The sequence below is a fragment of the Perognathus longimembris genome, chromosome 2, assembly GCF_023159225.1.
Source record: "Perognathus longimembris pacificus isolate PPM17 chromosome 2, ASM2315922v1, whole genome shotgun sequence".
Classification (NCBI taxonomy): Eukaryota; Metazoa; Chordata; class Mammalia; order Rodentia; family Heteromyidae; genus Perognathus; species Perognathus longimembris.
In genome coordinates, this window is record NC_063162.1 from 149,106,560 (window position 1) to 149,125,397 (window position 18,838).

Consider the following 18,838-nt stretch of genomic DNA (forward strand, 5'->3'; position numbering starts at 1 on the left):
ATGTTGAGAATGTTACCCTTAGTGTTAATTAAAAACCAGTTCCTCTAATATCTAGACTCAGCTTTGAATCGGATCGTGAGGAAGGTGTCAACACAAAATACATATCGAAAAGTCAGGCTTTAAGGAGTTGTCACCTAGCTGGCACTGATGGCTCACATCTATAATCCTAGCTACTCAGGAAGCGAAATCTGAGGATGTGGTTAGAAACCAGCCCAGGCAAATCCATGATTCTTATCTCCAATTAACCAACAATAAGCTGGAACTGGAGATCTGGCTCAAGTGGTAGAGCACCAGCTGTGAGAAAAAAAGCAAAACAAAAGTGTAAGGCCCTAAGTTCAAGCTCACACACACCAAAAAAAGATTGTCACCTGAAAAAATGAGTAGATACCAGGAACCATTCCCAGTCATCTATCACCATCGAGGTGACCAAAGTACTCACTAGCATCCTGCCTGCAACCACTGTGAAGCCTCAGTGTTTAAAGCCTGGATGTCAAACTATCTTGATAAAACCATGGTAGTTAATTACTGATTATTTATTCACTACAATAAAAATCGCATTTTTAAAGCGACTTCATTGAAAATTATTTTTAAAATTCAGTGGTTCACATGCTTTTCATAATTAAATATGCAGATAAACATCTACTAGATAATCTTAATCTTGATTCTTAATCCTCACCCCTCCTTTTCCTTCAGCTTTCATTTGACTATCCTACACCTGTGTTTCTTTAAAACACAGGCAATTTAAATACAAGTGCCTACACCAGAACCCTACTGACTAGTTCTATCCTGCTTAGGATACTGCCATTTTCCTCTCATCTTGCTGGCAGATTCATTGCTTTCTTTGAAAAATAGGAGATGCTTGGAGTGAATAAGATCTACTTCTGTCAGGAAATGCTATAGAAAAAGGAAACTCCAATGTCAACAGTCAATTTTTAAATTCTTATTAAAAGCCTTAGACTTTAAATAAAATCTAACTTTCTTAACCCATGAATATGAATATGAAAAGAAAAATTTATGACTACATGGCTAATTCATATTGGGGGAAAGGGGAATGAAGACAACTGAGTCAGAAAGCCTGTTCTATTACTGATAACCATATTAAAGAGTATTTGACCTAAGCATTGTTTTTTGTTATTTTGAATCAACAGTCTTACAAAAAATGGAATGTACCTAGTAACAACAATATATTCTAAATGTTTAGAACGCTAAGAAATTGCTACTAGTATAAACTAAGGCATCCATTAACAATTTTACACTAAAAAAGAAATAGCAATAAAAAAGGACATCCTGAGGTCAATGACTTTCTTCCAATAACCAACATTTCAATAAGCAAAAAACTAAAATGTGCTGGTAATTACAGCACATTGTGTTAACCAACCTCCCTAGTCCCGCGCAATGAGCTCACAGAAGTCATGATGTGCACAGGTTGTATCCTTCGTTGTTTCCATTCTTGGTTTAAGATTTCTGTTCTTTCCAAAATTTTCTGACGATTGGAACTAAACATACTCTTGAAAAAAAAAATGGGAAGAGAAATTGTCCATTTTAGAATGTGTAACATCTGTAAAACAGGTTAAAAATCTAGTAATCCCTCAAAAATTCCATGAACATTTTCTCAAATGCATATAGATTATAAACGAGGCTATCATTTCCTACATTCAAATAATACAAAAACACCACATGTATTATTTTATTCCAAGTGAAAAGGCAACAGGAAATTATTCCCATCCTTTCTTTGTTAACTCTGTGTTAAAAAAAAAAAACAAACACTGATATTTGGAACAGTTATGAAACATATTCCTTTGTATTTGGGCCCCAAGTCTAAAAATGAAATGCAAAGGTATATATACTTTACAAAAAATGGTAGGGGTGTGGGGGCACGCTGGGAATATGGCCTAGTGGCAAGAGTGCTTGCCTCGTATACATGAGGCCCTGGGTTCAATTCCACAGCACCACATATATAGAAAAGACCAGAAGTGGTGCTATGACTCAAGTGGCTGAGTGCTAGCCTTGAGCAAAAAGAAGCCAGGGACAGTGCTCAGGCCCCGAGTCCAAGGCCCAGGACTGGCAAAAAAAAAAAAATGGTGGGGCTGGGAATATGGCCTAGTGGCAAGAGTGCTTATTACCACATATACATGAAGCCCTGGGTTCGATTCCTCAGCACCACATATATAGAAAATGGCCAGAAGTGGTGCTGTGGCTCAAGTGGTAGAGTGCTAGTCTTGAACAAAAAAGTATGGAACAGAGTTCAAGCCCCAGGACTGGCAAAAAAAAAAAAAAAATCCTAAATAGCATTTTCATTATCATTAATGTGACAATACAATGTTAGTTATGACAGATCAAGGACCTCAGCTTCCAAGTCTCCAATAAATATGACCTTGGCTGACATGGACTATTTCAAATGATAATTTATTTAACTTGGGGAAATTAGCCTTAACTGTATATACATTTGTACAGAAGATAAAATTATACCTTTACTTCATCAGCTCGTCTGAACCTCTTGAGCTGCCTCAGTCGCATGTACTCAGATTTTACACGCTTCCGCCAACACACTGGTCCCTTCTCAGATTTCTTCCCAGTCTGGCCCATGGTTATTCTAAAAGCAATGATTTCACATTAAAATCACTAATTAACCAGCCTGAATGTCTTTTAAACACCAGCAAACTAAAAATCAACAATCAACACATACTGCTGAGCTTTATAAAAAGGTGTTGATTTGTTCTATATGGTTAAACCCTTAAAATATTTTAAGGATTAAAACACTTTTACTTACAAAAATTTTATACTTTGAAGTAACATCAGTCTTACAGAAGTATGAGCTCATTACAGGAATTACATACCATACCACAAGCTGCTTTTTACTCTATAAGGTCCACATAAGTGGAGGCAAAAACATGTAAAACATTCTTTTCTCACTAAGACAGATGTTAAAGACACAAGATGTGACTGTGGAATAGAGTTGGCTCTCCAAATCCACAAGTTCCACATTTTAGGTCTCCACCAACCTAAGATAAAAAATATTCAGAGGGGCTGGGAATATGGCCAAGTGGTAAAATGCTCGCCTTGTATATATGAAGCCCTGGGTTCGATTCCTCAGCACCACATATATACATAAAAGCCAGAAGTGGTGCTGTGGCTCAAGTGGTAGAGTGCTAGCCTTGAGCAAAAAGAAGCCAGGGACAGTGCTCAGGCCCTGAGTTCAAGCTCCAGGACTGGCAACAAAAACAAAACAAATAACCAAAAAATATTCAGAAAAATGTTCCAGAAAGTGCCAAGAACCAAAACTTGAATTTGTTATATGTCAACCATTCCAATGAATAGGTTCAAGTCTCCAGCCATTTCCCAGAGGTTCAATCTCCTAACACTTGTTCATTGGGGACTGTTCCACTCATATCTCATTTTGTTCTATGTAACTGGGTGGCCCCACAGTGGTTGTCTTTGTACTGAACATGTACAAACCTTTAATTTCTTGTCTTTATTCCCTAAGCAATACTATACAAGTCAATTAAGTACTTCCACTGCACTTATATTACTCAGTATAAGTAATCTAGAAAGCCAGGTGCTGCTGGCTCACGGCTGCAACCCTCATTATTCAGGAGGCTGACATCTGAGGATCAAGGTTTGAAGCCAGCCTGAGCAGGAAAGCCATGAGACATTTTTATCTCTGATTTTTTGGTGGTTACTAAAAAAAAGGAAGTGAAGCTGTGGCTCAAAGTGGCAACAAAGCTCAGGGACAGCACCCATGCCCTGAGTTCAAACACCACAACTGCCAAAAAAGAAAAAAGTAACCTAGAAATGATATGAAATACATAGATAATATGCATAGGTATGCAAATATCTTGCCATTTTATTTAAAGAGGCTTGAACATAGACTTTGGTATCCCAAGGTACAGTAATCAACCAATTCTCCGCTACTAGTAAAGAACTACTATAATTGACAGAGGTAAAAGTGAAAAAGTAAAATTTCTATAAAACACACAAAGTAGAAAACAATATAGCATGATATACAATCAATGCACAAATTAAAGTATTTTCTTCCACATATTTTTAGCCATGCTTCATACATTTTTAAGTTTTATCAAGGATTTATTTTAGTATAAGTGTTAGAGCAGGAAGAAAATTTCTTAAAAGGGAACATTTCCTGCTCTCCATGCAAGGAATAGGAGTTAAAGACTCCCATGCTTCCTATTTAAACACTGTGATAGTCTGTTTTCCTGCTTCTTATGCCACCTCTATTCACATGAGGTATATCTGTTAGCAAGAGCAAAGAGGAATGCACAAATTGATTGCAAAGTAAATTTTAAGCCTTATCTTTAGTTGCAGGCTCTAAGAACCAATTATGTTTAAGTGGCAAGACAGCCTATATAGTTCACCCAGTGTCTACAGTTTACCTTAAATCTAAGAAAGTAAACTTTTCTAGAACAGCTCCTCCTAAAATTATTTAAATCACACTATCTTCAATAGAGTAGAAGGACAACTTACTGTTAGACAGTGAAAAGTTTCATAAGCCATGCTAATGATTTTTAATTTATCTTAAGAGCAATGGAAGCCAGCATGTTTTAAGTAAAAAGGGAGGTGTGGTTATTAATTCACATTTGAAAAGACCAAGCTGACCGCATGCAGGAACAGGACAGGCAGCAGCCTAGTCTCTAAACAAGAGGTGACACAAGCTTTAGACAACACAGGCAAGGAAAGAAAAACGAATTAAAGTTCCTGAGGCATTGGTCAAGTGGTAGAATACTTGCCTAAAAAAAAGTACAAGGCCCTCAGTTCTATCTCCAGTACCACAAAATAAAAATTTAGGACATTTTGCCACCATGATTTAAATAGAACAAATGAGGAAGAAAATGACTTTCCAACATGAATATCTGAGTTAACTAAGTAGAAACTTCATTTATATTTGTTTAAATAAAACCCTCAGGAATAGAGAACTTCTATGGAAATTTAGAGGGAGAGAAAAATCCCTGAGGTTGGCAGATATTCTGCTTTGAATATGAAATGTCACCCAGATTCTTCTATTGAACACCTGGGTCCCCCGCTGGTGGCACTAATTTGAAAGGTGATAGAAACTGGCAGGTAGGGTCTCAATGAAGCAGGCCCTGGCTGGAGGGAAGGCATGCCTTGAAGGTTCTACCTGGTGCTGGATCTTCTCTGCTTCCTAATTGTCATGAAGTAAAGAGCTCCATCCACTACAACCCTACCATACCAGGATACACTGCCCAAACTCATGTGACAAAGCAACACTTTGAAGCCTTGAGCCAAAATAAATCCTTCCTCCTTTGAGTTGTTCTCTCAAGTATTTTAGCAAAGCTATACAAAAATAAAATGCCATGGGTATCTTCCTTCTCCTCACACTGGCCACAGTGGGTATTTTTCTTCAGAATACTCAACCATCAATAGGAGCAGAATTGAAAGGGGCAAAGAAATTCATTTTCTTAAGCATGGAGTTAAGCATTATGAACCAGGTAGAGGTACATAAAGTTGAGTAAAATAAATATAAAAAAACGAATATAGGACTGGGAATATGGCTTAGTGATAGAGTGCTCACCTAGCATCCATGAAGCCCTGGGGTTGGTTCCTCAGTACCACATAAACAGAAAAGGCCAGAAGTGGCACTGTGGTTCAAGTAGTAGAGTGCTAGCCATGAGCAAAAAGCAACTCAGGGACAGTGCCCAGGCCCTGAGTTCAAGTCTCAGGACTGGCAAAAAAAAAAAAAAAAGGATACAATTTTGCTTTTACAGAACTTATATTCTACCTATAAGTTTTAAGAAAAGCAAAAAAAAAACTACATTATAGGATTCATATGTAAAAGGACTTTGAAGCAAGAAAAGAAAATTACGAAGTATAGAAGGATAAAAAACTGACAACTGAACTCAACCCCAAGTTGGGTTGATTCCAACACACAAAGAAAGAAGGGAAGGGAACGTAAAATCTGACCAAGAGAAAGCTAGGCAGGTGGCAACTAAAGGCAGATGGATCTGGTTGGTAGGTAACAAAAAGCCTGGATTGTGAAAGTGAACCCAAAGTACACATTGGTGCTCTTGCTTTCCACCAAGGAAGAAACCACGTCCATCCTCTTCCATCCTCCTAGATTGATGGAGGCCCCTGTGAAGCACATAGCCTCCTAACCTAGCAAGTGCCAGGCCAGGAAATTCAAGGATCCAACCGTCTTCCCCATGAAGTACAAACGTTCCACTTGTGATAGGCCTTTACCTAAGCAGGCCTCTACTCTGCCCCTTCTTACTCAGATGCCAATGATTAACAACTAAAAAAAGAATGGGGCGGGGGGGGGGGGGGGGGGGGCGGGAACATCCCTAGGCACATGGTTCTTGATGCTTTACAAGGTCTTCCTACAACACGAGCTAAATCAAGCAGCAGCCATCTATTTTTCTTCTTACCAAATAGATGTCTGTCTGTTTCTACTTGTCTAGAAAAATGAAATCAAGGGCTGGGAATATGGCCTAGTGGCAAGAGTGCTTGCCTCCTACACATGAAGCTCTTGGTTCGATTCCCCAGCACCACATATATGGAAAACGGCCAGAAGGGGCGCTGTGGCTCAGGTGGCAGAGTGCTAGCCTTGAGCGGGAAGAAGCCAGGAACAGTGCTCAGGCCCTGAGTCCAAGGCCCAGGACTGGCCAAAAAAAAAAAAAAGAAAAGAAAAGAAAAGAAAGAAAGAAAAATGAAATCAAACTATAAGCAAAATTTCTTTCTAAACTAAATTAATAGTATTAACTATTACTCTTAACTGCCGAATACTAGGCTAGATAAGGTCAAATTCAAGCCTCCCAAAAATGACATATAGTATGGTTACAATATTTTCCCTAAAAACCATTCACTGATTGCCATAATATTGCCTATTTTGCCGGGCACCAGTGACTCACACCTGTAAGTCTAGCTACTCAGAAGGCTGAATCTGAAGATCAAAGTTCGAAGTAAGGGCAGGCAGGAAAATCTATGAGAAGCTTATCTTTAATTAACCTGCAAGCTGGAAGTAGAGTGGTGGCTTAAGTGGTACATGAGAGCCTCGAGCACTTGGAAAAAGCTAAGGGAACTCAGCATCCAGGCCCTAAACTCAAACCTCACCACTGGAGTGCACATGCACGCGCGTGCACACACACGCACGCGCGCACACACACACACGCACACGCGCACACACACACGCACGCGCGCGTGCGCACACACACGCGCGCACACACACACACATTCCCATTTTGGAGGGAAAAAAAATCGCCCCAGTTGTCAATAGTATTTAAATGTTTAAATGCTTTGATGGGAGTTTTAAGTTTTACTTAAAATTTTTTATTCTTTTCAGTTAAAAATTCATTTCATTAATATAATGAAACGTAAATTAATGACATCATAAGATCATGACACTTAAGCTATTAATAAATCAATTACCTAAGGGAAACATCTTAGGTCGGAAAGGATATGAAAGCAATACTCAGTCTTTGGGAAAGAAGACCTAAGAAGAATTCAAGAGATCAGATACAAAATGCTGTGCACTGTTTAAAAGAAACTGGCAAAAATGGAGGCAGCAGCATTATCCATTCCAAACAAACCAACAAGAGAACATTCAGACTATTCATTCTAAGTCCCACACACAAGTCCTATACAAGAGCACAGATTCCAAAGCCATGCTACCTGGGTTCATATCCCCACCCTCCCACTTAACTAGCTGTACATGAAATTGGCCAGGTAATTTAACACCACTGTGCCTCACTCTACTCATTAAAAAGAGCTTATTCAACAGCATCAACCTCCTAGTTATAATGAGAAGTAAATGTACAGAAAGTCACAGACAATGCCTGGAAAAGAGTAAGGACTCTATCATCACTATGTATCAGCTATCAACTAATAAGTGACAAATAAATATGGTCCATTTTAAATAGGTTAGACAATAACTTTAATGTTGAAAAGTTGTAAGACCTAAGGTTGAAATACAGGCTACACAATAAATCCGAATTATTCCATTCTCATAACGTCTTGGAAAAGGAGATCTAACCTATATAACTTTGGAAAATGTGTTTCATCTAGATAGAATAAGGTTAAAGACAAAAAGATCTGCACTAAACATCAAAATGGAGTTGCAAATGTGCTTCTCACAAGGGTACATCTTTGTAATTATGGAAATATTCTACATGTATACTAAAGTAAATTGCAGGTAATATGAGACAAGTTTCTCAGTGAGAGAAAAAAGCAGCACTAAACATTAAACATTCATGATAAAAACAGAAGACACAGAAAAGGCAGACACTTTGTATTCACAGACTGGGAAAATCAATACTGTTAAATATCTATACTAGCCAAAGTGATCTATAGATTAGAAGTACTTCCTGTCAAAATGCCTCTAATAACCATGGTTCTACCTGAGACCACGCAGGAAAATAATTCTAAAATTCATGTGGACCTTCTTTAAAAACAAACAAACCACAATTGCCAAAATAATTTGGAGCCAACAAGAACAGAAGAGTGCTGCACTTGGTTGGACTAATCTATAATTCTAGTTACTCAGGAGGCTAAGTACAAAGCCAAACCAGGCCAAAAAAAAAGTTCAGGAGACTCTATCTCCATTTAACCAGCAAAAACAGTAGGCTGGATTCATTGTTCAAGTGGTAAAGTTCCAGCCAGTGAGCGAGCTGAGCAAGCTCAAAGCCCTGAGGTCAAGCTGCCATGCTAGTACCACAAAAGAAGACAGAAAGTGGAAAGGGGAATTCTACTACTTGACATCAAAATACAATATAATACAAGCAGGGGTGGAACTGTGGCTTCATGGTAGAGTACTTGCCTAGCATGCATGAAGCCCTGGGTTCCTCAGCACCACATAGATAGAAAAAGCCACAGGTGGTGCTATGGCTCAAGTGGTACAGTGCTAGTCTTGAACAAAAGGAAGCCAGGGACAATGCTCAGGCCCTGAGTTCAAGTGCCAGGACTGGCAAAAAATAATAATACAAGCTATTGTAATTTTTTTTAATAGCATACTGAGACTGGTGGAATGATTCAAGTGGTAAAGCGCTAAGCACAAAACCCTGAGTTCACTCTCCTCTACTATCGAAAACCACAAAGCACCGACATTAAAAAAGACCTACAAGCTGGGATGTAGCTCAGTGGCAAAGCGCTTGTCTATCAAGTGCAACCTCCAGGGTTCCATCCCCAGTACCAAAAAAGAAAAGAAAGACCTGCAGACCAATGGGACATTAGAGAGCCTAGAAGTATTATCACGCATCTACAACCAAGTGAGGGGAAAAAACGAAACAAGGTAAGTGAAGGAGGAAAATTAAAGTTGGCAAACCGAAACCTGTGCTGAGACACCTAGCCTCAAAGCAACAGCAACAGGAAACAGATCCCACCAACCAAGCAACCAACAACAACTCACTAACAAATCTAGTAGTAAAAAGGCAGTAATTTTTTTCTAGTAAGCCTTCCAACTAAATATCCATTTAATTCATTAAGATTTCAGGAATTCTACAATGCCTCAATGGTCAGCACAGCTTTACAGACTCTTCACCGACAGTAAGACTGGTACACAGGATGGCCCTGTTCTGCTTAGCAGTATGTCCACATATCCTGAATAAAGAGGGCTAAAAGTTAAGACTGTATTATAAAACATTCATGTTGTAGAGAACTAGCCTTGAGCTGAAGAGCTCAGGGTCAGCGCCCAGGCCCAGAGTTCAAGCCCCAAAACTGACCCAAAAAAATCATGAAAATGGTATTTCTCTGATTTAAGACAAACTTAACATACCAATTTATTATAAAACTAGTCTATTTTAAGCTCTAATATTAGTTGGTCAGTCTTAACAAAACAGAACTATTAACATGCATAGCTAATTTGGGCCAGGAATGTGGCTTAGTTGGTAGAGTGCTTGTCTAGCTAGCATGCATGAAGCCCTGGGTTTGATTCCTCAGTGCCACATAAACAGAAAAGTTCAGAAGTGGCGCTGTGGATAAATTCAAGTGGTGGAGTGCTAGCCTTGAGCAAAAGCAGCTCAGGACAGTGCTCCAGGCCCTGAGTTCAACAGGGGGAAAAAAAGTATAGGTAATTTAGTGGCATTTAATAAATATGCTTTGGTTGTACCACACGTGGTTTGTATCTCTACATTTTTAGGAATCATGTTAATAAAATAAAAATCAAGTCAATTCTAAAAAGTTCCATTCCAAATGTGTAAAAAAAAAAAAAATACCATATTAGCACTGAACACATTGGCAAATTCCTGTAATTCCAGCAGCCAAAAGTTCCAGAATGGCCCAGGCTATATATATTTGAACATTGAAGAACATCAAGCCTCTTGTCTTCCTGTAAAAATTACTAAGTGCTACTGTTTTGTTTTTTTCCCAATTTCTTTAGTATCTGTTTATAATGATTAGGATATAAAATAGTTCCACAGGCTCCTGTGTGACTATTACATAACAAAAGGATGGTCATCAATGGGTTAACTTTACCATGGATGAATTCATAGGTGAATGCCGTATTAGGTGGGGTCTAGTTGAAGGAAGTAGCTCACTAGGGGCATCACTTTCAAAGGTGTATCTTTCTCTAGCCTCTTCTTATTTCTCTACCTCCTAGCTGCCATAAGATGAGCAGTTTGCTACCCATGCCCTTCTGCCTTGATGTTCCTGCCTTGTCACTGGCCTGCAAGTCATGAAGCCAGCCAACTATGGACCAAAAATCTCTGAAACTAGGATCCAAAATAAATCTGTCCTGCCTTAAGTTGTATATCTGAGGATGTAAAGTGTTATCACAGTGACAAAAAGTTGACTAGCATACTAAAAAAAAAAACTGCTAGGTTCTCATAGTTGCTTTTGCATCCAATCTATTTCAGGGTTCCTTGGTTAAAATAAATTAAGAAAATTCCATTACAAACAGCCAGAAAAGGAAAAAGTATTTAAATAGCCTTTTGAAATAACTGTAGACCTCACGCTTGGGTAGTATGCCAAAACTCCTCTAAGAAAAAGTGGCCACTTCTGCCTACATCTCAATCTCATCCCTCTAGACAACTATAAGCACAGGTAGCTTCTTTCAAGATTAGATTTAAGGTGAAATCTGAAACTTTATCAGTAACTTTTTTCTCCTCTACACATGAATATTCATTCATTGGTCTATTCACTCTGATTGATCTTTAACCCATGTGTAACATCATCATTCTTCATTTGAAAATTGCTAGTTCACAGTATAATGCAAATTTTCAGATTTTGATATATTTTTAAAAATCATGTTTATTAAACCCACTAATCTCATCAGAAAATGTGTACTGGGAAGCTATTAAGCTCACAGTAACAGATACAAGTTTCCAAAACTTTTAATTTTTATTTGAAAGCTCAAAAGTTCTTATAGGGGCTGGGGATATGGCCTAGTGGCAAGAGAGCTTGCCTCGTATACATGAGGCCCTGGGTTCCATTCCCCAGCACCACATATACAGAAAACGGCCAGAAGTGGCACTGTGGCTCAAGTGGCAGAGTTCTAGCCTTGAGCAAAAAGGAAGCCAGGGACAGTGCTCAGGCCCTGAGTCCAAGGCCCAGGACTGCCCCCCACAAAAAAAAGTTCTTATAGCCAACAAATTAATAATAACAATCAGTTGTCTTTCATGAAGTAACAGGCTCACTTCCTTGACATGAGAAAATGTCTGACAAACATCTAAGTCTGCATTACCATAGCTTACAAGCTACTCTTTTAAGTAAAAGGAGTTTTCCATGAGCAAAACAGCTAGTGTCAATCATATTCAAACCTATTCTACTTTAGTATGCAAAAGCTTTTCATGCACATTCCATCTTGTAGCTCAGAATATTAAAAGTGTATGCATTCGCAGGGTGCCTTGGCTCATGCCAATAATCCTAGCTACTCAGGAGGCTGAGATTTGAGGATCACCATTTAAAGCCAGCCCAGGCAGGAAAGTCCATGAGACTCTTATCTCCAATTAGCTACCAGAAAACCAGAAGTGACACTGATGCTCAAAGTGGAAGAGCACTAACTTTGAGGGAAAAGCTCAGGGACAGTGCCCATGACCCAAGTTCAAGCTCCATGACAAAAAAAAAAAAAAGAAAGAAAAAAGTAGGATCAAAGCTTAATAAAAAAATCATTAATCCTTTATAGTACTTTATTAAGAACTACTTTATCAAAGATAAACTTGCTTTTATTTCCTAATAAAGTGTTTAAGTGCCAACAATTTTTACATATCATTGCTTTTTCACTATAGACAGAAATAACAACATGTTTTGGTTTATTTTAAAACAGTGCCTGTAACAATAGATTACTAGTACATACAACTACAGATGAGAAAGTGTAACTGCATAGCATTTGTATTCAAGAAATCTTTTTTTTCCCCCGGTCCAAGACCAGGACTCAAGCTCGGTACCTGCTCAACTGGCTAGTACTCTACCAACAGAGCCATGTGCCTCCAAACCCAAGAAATCTGTTTTAATTTTGTACCCGTATAGGGCCTGGCACTCTCATTTGGCTTTTTCGCTTAAGCCTGGCACTCTACCACTTGACCCACACCTCCACTGTTGGATTTTGCTGGTTAATTGGAAATAAGTCTCTCAGACTTTTCTGCCCCATCTGGCTTCAAACCTCAATCCTGTTCTGGGCCTCATGAATAGCTAGGTTACAGCCATGTGCCACCAACAATCATCTGTTTAAAAAAGATAAACTAGTGAGAGTAATGAGAAAAACTAAGAAGTAAAAATAAAAAATAAGGGCTAGTGATGTGGCTCAAATGGCAGAATGCTTACCTAGCAAGGCCCTGTGTTCAAACCCAGCACCACCAAAAAAAAGGGGGGGGGGGGAGGGAAGAAACAGAAAATGTACAAAATATAAGCCAGGGATAGTGAGGCGCTCCTGTAATCATCACAGTAACCCATGAAACAGAGACAGGAGACACATAGTTCAATGACATCCCCAGCAAAAAGTTAGCACAACCTCATTCTCAACAAATCTCAACAGCAACAAAATTGGCACACTTTTGTAAGATCTGCAGTTCAAGGAATGGCCTGAGCAAAAAGCCCTATCTGAAAAATAACTGAAAAGCAAAAAGGGCTGGTTGTGGCTCAAGTGGTAGAGCACCTGGTTTACAAGCATAAGGCCCTGAGATCAAGTCCCAGTATCAGAAGAGAGAGTAGGGTAGTGGGGAGAAGAGGGAAAAGAAAGAGATGGTGAGAGAGGCAGAAATATTTGTAGCTCTGGATTCTGCAGTGCTAAAAAGTAAAAAAGGTGCTGTGAATGGCCCCATAAGCCTGTAATCGCAGAGCTTAGGTAGGAGGAGGGCTTGTTCAAGGCCAGCCTGGACTACATAGCAAGACCCTGTATCAAAAGCCGCAAAAGCTCACTGCATCCTGACTTTCAGATGACTCAATTCCTTAGGTATTAAAATGGCTTACTTCTTTTATATCTTACTATGGGACTGCTTTAAGGGTGCTGTATTCTGCTGCAAATCAGTAGATGTTATATTGAAAGTCAAATGGCAAATAATAACAACAACAAAAAAGCCGGGAATATATAATATACTTCAGTGTACAAGGTGTTCCCAGCATGCACAAAACCCTGGATTTTTTGTTAAGTTAAAAGGTACACAAAACTTATAGTAACTTAGCAATTTTAGCTGAATGACAAATAAACTTGACCAAGTTAGTAGATTCTTCAGTGTTTTCCACAAAAAGACAAAAAAGTTATTCACTGAGTTCAACATGGAGTTTCACAAGGCCAGTATTCTTTTGTTTGTTTGAAAAGTACTATCAGCTGAAAAGAAACTGTAATAGGGAGGTCAGATCTGGCCAGTGTCATCATTAGCTGTGGAGGAAGTTCAGGTTGACTCCAGCTCAAATTAGAGCAGAAGCCAACTCCATCTTCACTAAGATCTCCTCCACCCTATCCAGGGAAGCTCCCCTTTGCTGTGATAAGATTGTGTAAACTGCTTGACCACCTGAAGCATGGAAAGTTCAAGGAATGTTCAAGGTTAAACCCATGCCCTCCTGTTAGTAGGCGTAACCACCTGCATCATGTGAGCCCCACCCAAATCCATGCGCCAATTCTAACTAGAATGATAGGTTGGTACAAACAGATACTATGAGACAGACTGTAACTCTATTGGCCACCTGAGTGCGGCCTAGCATGCTCTGTAAGTGTTGTATCCTCATGGGCCACCTGCGTGTGCAAGTTTGTCTGTGATGTTTGCCTTATAACAAGGCTGAAAGGCCACATGGACACACAGTTCCAGCTCCCGAGTCTGGACTGTACACGTGCGGGCAGTTCCAGCTCCCGAGTCTGGGCTGCACACATGCGGGCAGTTCCAGCTCCCGAGTCTGGGCCCTGATCCTGTACACGTAGTCGGCAGTTTCGGCTCCTGAGTCTGGGCTGCGACCAAGGCCGGTCGGTTCACTTTTTGTTCACTTTTTACTTCCCCAATAAATCTGTCTTTTTGTTATCTTGTAGCTGGAGACTGTGTGGTGGACTCTTGGGGGAACCAGGAATCCCCTCCCTTGGGGGGGGACCCCGTTTCGTTGTAGCGAACCCCCACTCTACTTCAAAACCAACTGGGGAAATGAATTATCATAAATGCTTTAAAGAATGTGCTTGAACAACTGATAAAACAGATCCCCTAAACTGACATCAAAAGGGTTTATTATCTTTATTTGTACAAAGGAATTTCAATTCCACAAGTCAGTTTCTAAGTACAATTGTCCTTCCATCACTTTCCCCATCGTTCCCAACACCACCCATACCCTCAAAGCTACATGGTTCCATGTTCACATACTTACATTGAATATAGTGACTGTATTTGCCCTCCTCGCTCCATTCATTTTACACAATTCTAACACATAGAGCAAAGTTTTAGAGAAAGTGTAGCTTATGTGAGTACAGGAATCTATCAGTTCTAGTCAATTAAGGAAATTTTTACCTAAGCATGAGATGATGACAAGAATCTGCTGCTCATTGCTCGCTCAGTGCAGGTGTGTCTTACCAAGGACTCTTCCATTCAGAGTGATTCTACTGTTTACAGATAAGACCTAGAACTGGTGACTCAAGCCTATAACCCTATCTACTTAGAAGACAGAGATGGGGGGAGAGGGTTTAAGAGCAGTTCAAAGCCAGCCCAGCCATAAAAAAATCAGGAAACTTCATCTCACCAATGGCTAAAGGCAGTTGCACAGCCTGTTGTTATCCCAGCTACAGGGGAAACACAACGGCCAGGTGCAATGGCATGCACCTGTCACCCAGCAACATAGGAAAGCCTAAGTAGGAGGATTAAAGTTCAGGCTCGCCTGGGCATAATGCAAGACCCTATCTCAGAAGAAAAAAAAAGTGTGTATATGCGTATGTATGCAGATATGAGGATAAACACACACACACACACACAGGTAGGGGGTATGGGCCTGGCAAGCATGAGGCTGAGTTCATATATCACTGACCCTTATATAGGTGTATACCAACAACTCTCACAACATAATGTTCTCGTTCTAGGGGGGAAATGAACTCTTACAAGGACAGTTATCACACATGATTTCTAGACTAAAACAACAATGTGACGGTGGAGGAAGCATTGCTAGACCCATAATTCCATACAGAAAATGATGGGGCTGGGGATATGGCCTAGTGGCAAGAGTGCTTGCCTCGTATACATGAGGCCCTGGGTTCAATTCTCCAGCACCACATATACAGAAAACGGCCAGAAGTGGCGCTGTGGCTCAAGTGGCAGAGTGCTAGCCTTGAGCAAAAAGAAGTCAGAGACAGTGCTCAGGCCCTGAGTCCAAGGCCCAGGACTGGCAAAAAAAAAAAAAAGAAAAGAAAATGAACAAAATGGGAGGACTCAGACCAGTGGCTAACACTCAAGCAATACAGAATCTAGGGTACATATGAAAAGACTTGCTTTTTTTTTTAAGTAGTCTAGATTTAAAAGTTGGTATTTTCTCTCTGAAGGCTATTCCACTTTTTATTTGAGTAGTTCTAGTGAGATATTTATAACATAATTTGAGGACCATACAAAATTACCAATACAGACTATGGGCAGCCAAGAATAATAAGAAGCATACAATGTCTGTCCTTCATGCACCAAATGACTCTTTGGGCCTTATATGGAGCATGGACCAAACAGTCCCCAAGCCTGCGAGAATTAAGGCACCCCACCCATAAAGTAGCTTGAAAGCATTTTCTTTTCTAGAAATGATGTATACTACAACCAGTTATCACTTGTCACTAGTAACACGCAATGTCACCAAACAAAGGAAAAGGAAACTTGTATTTCCTCAACTACAATTTTAAATTCTATAAGAGTTAGGAACTAATAAGTTTGAACAAGATCTTAAACTTGATTATTTACAAAGATAGTTCAGTCAAACAACTCATTGTCTGTTGTTCGTGGTAAAACATTTTAGGTCCTATTACATCCATAATGCAGAGACACAAAAGAAAAAACAAACCTATAACCAGCATTAGATATTTTATGAATTAAGGACTGTGTGAGAAATACACATAATACATATAACCACACAATACATATAACCATTAAGTGCCAGCTAGGGAGAATCACACAATCACCTCTAATAGTAATATGAACCTAAGCCAGTATTTCCCCAACTCTCCAGAGAAGTTTTAATTGGATGGCAGAAACCAAGTGCTTAGAGTCCCAGGATGTGAGCTTAAAAAGGACCCTTGAGGCAACAAAAGCCTGTTGATACAACTCTTGAAGGTCCCTAGTCCTACTGGCGTGGGAACCCAACCCAAGTTACTTAATCAGCATGCCTCTATTTCATCAGCTGCAAAGTGAAGATTCACTTTCAGTAGAAGATTCTTTATATGCACATAGCATTCATTTCACAATGAAGATGAAATCCACAAAGTGTATATATATATATATGTAGTCGCAGAAATACTACTAATTTAAGGGCAGATCCACACAGTCATGTTTGTGTCTGTCTGTGTGTGTCTGTGTCTGTATGTATAACATCATACTGTTGATGGGAAAGAAAACAGTCCAGAAAACTATCTTTCTTGTAGCAATTTAACCAACTTGAGCTCTCTACTTCAAGCAGACATTCTCCAAAGAGGCAAAATTACTAAATGGGGAAGCAGGACAACTGTTCAACTGTGAGAAAAGCCATCTTTTCTATCAAAGTGGGTTGCTTAAATGTTCCTGCTTTAGGGGCTGGGCATGCTTGCCTTGCATACACAAAACCCTGGATTTGATTCCTCAGTACCACATAAACAAAAAAAGCCAGAAGTGGCGCTGTAACTCAAGTGGTAGAGTGCTAGCCTTGAGGAAAGGACGCTCAGGGACAGTGCCCAGGTCCTGAGTTCAAGCCGCAGGACTAGCAAAAAAATAAAAAGTTCCTTTTTTGGCCTGGTGGCTTGGCTCTTGTTGATTATTCACCCAAGACATTATCAACAAAGAGGAAATGCTTTGGGATAAAAATTTTTGAAATATAGTTTTTTTGTCTTAACTGGTTTTTCCAAATAGAAAAGTTATTCAGTCACACCCTTGATTGTTCAAGAAAGTAATAAAGGGTGTGAGTATTTAATCTTATCTTGTGGTCCATTGATGGAAATACATCCTACCCTCCCTTAAACTAGCTAATCCTGAACAGACTGTGAACCTGAGCTCAGGCGGCTTAGCAGAGGGGCAGGGCCAGCAGCATTAGGGATAAACAGGGAGCAGCCTGCCTGCTCCAGCTTGCTTACCAGGTTTTTAACTGACAGTGCACCTTTCTACAGAAGTAAATTTTGCCGTGCTAAATTCAAGTTAGTATCCTAATTCCTACATGACACTCCAAAACTCCAAGACATTTCTAACAAACCTCTTCATCCCCTGTGCCTGTTCCACAAACTTTATTTCTGCTATCTTCAGATACTCACTGATCATTCCAAAAGGGTACTCCATCTCCTACTAACGATCAAAATATTAGAATGGAAGCATAGCTCAAGTGGTAGAGCACCAGCTGTGTGCAAGCAAGCCAAACCAGATCAAGGCCCTGAATTCAAGCCCCAGTATACCTATACAATCAGTAATCAATTAAGGACACAAATAAAAATTCTGCAACAATCAATAAAATGACAACAGCAGAGATCATTAAGTGACAGAGTACAGTAAACCTGCCTTATTGGGAGCTTATTACACTGTTTTCACCAAGCACAGTCAAAAAGAAAAATTGTAAATTCTTGTACACATTACATACACAGCTCAGTTGATTGATGTGGACAGGCTCTTAGGCCCATGTTGTCTGTTGTGTTTAAATCATTGTGTAATCTGGGAAAACATACCGCCAAAAAAAGCCAGAAAGTGCCACAAAAAGCAAGGTAGAAATTAGCATTCTGAATTTAAAGGAAACTTTGTTAAAAGGTGGCAGATCTTTAGTTAAAAGTTAGATTTCAGTGTTATGGGAAAAATGAATCAAGCATCCACAGTCCAGCTCCATGCATCAGGAACACTGATTTTTCCTCAACTATGCTCTTATTGAACCATATAACTGCAAAAACCAAGGATCACACAAAATTCATAAAATTTATTTGAAAGACTCTTGCAGGTTTCACTTTAAAGAAGAGGGGTGATATTAAAATAATTATTTCTTGAATTTCTGCTGGACAAGTCTCCCACATTTCAGGTCTCATGCCCAAATAAACTTGGCAAGCATTTTATTATTGCCAATAATGCACAAAGGTCTTTTTAAAGCAAGTTCTGCCATAAAAAAAATGAGTAGAAATAAAGAGCTTATACCAGGCACAGGTGGGCTCAGACCTGTAATCCTAGCTAGTCAGGAGACTAAGATCTAAGGTTCACAGTTCAAAGCCAACCAGGGCAAGAAGGATAGTCTGTGAGACTCCAACTAACCAGCAAAAACCTGGAAGTGAAGTTGCGGCTCA

At 39.5% G+C, this 18,838-nt stretch overlaps 1 protein-coding gene across 7 annotated transcripts in view; it reads right to left on the reverse strand.

Moving 5' to 3' along the window:
* The window catches only part of Ezh2 (enhancer of zeste 2 polycomb repressive complex 2 subunit), a 69,940-nt gene that overhangs the window by 38,779 nt on the left and 12,323 nt on the right, over positions 1 to 18,838 (reverse strand). For 2 of the 7 annotated variants that reach the window (XM_048340415.1, XM_048340414.1), the window contains exons 2-3: positions 2,470 to 2,593; positions 1,379 to 1,507 (exon numbers count right to left, since the gene is read on the reverse strand). In XM_048340415.1, coding sequence (XP_048196372.1) covers positions 1,379 to 1,507; positions 2,470 to 2,586 — 246 coding nt within the window. In that variant the 5' untranslated portion in view covers positions 2,587 to 2,593. Of the gene's footprint in view, positions 1 to 1,378; positions 1,508 to 2,469; positions 3,015 to 18,838 lie in introns of those variants that run through there. The other 5 variants (XM_048340420.1, XM_048340418.1, XM_048340417.1 and 2 more) reach the window with 4 other exon arrangements.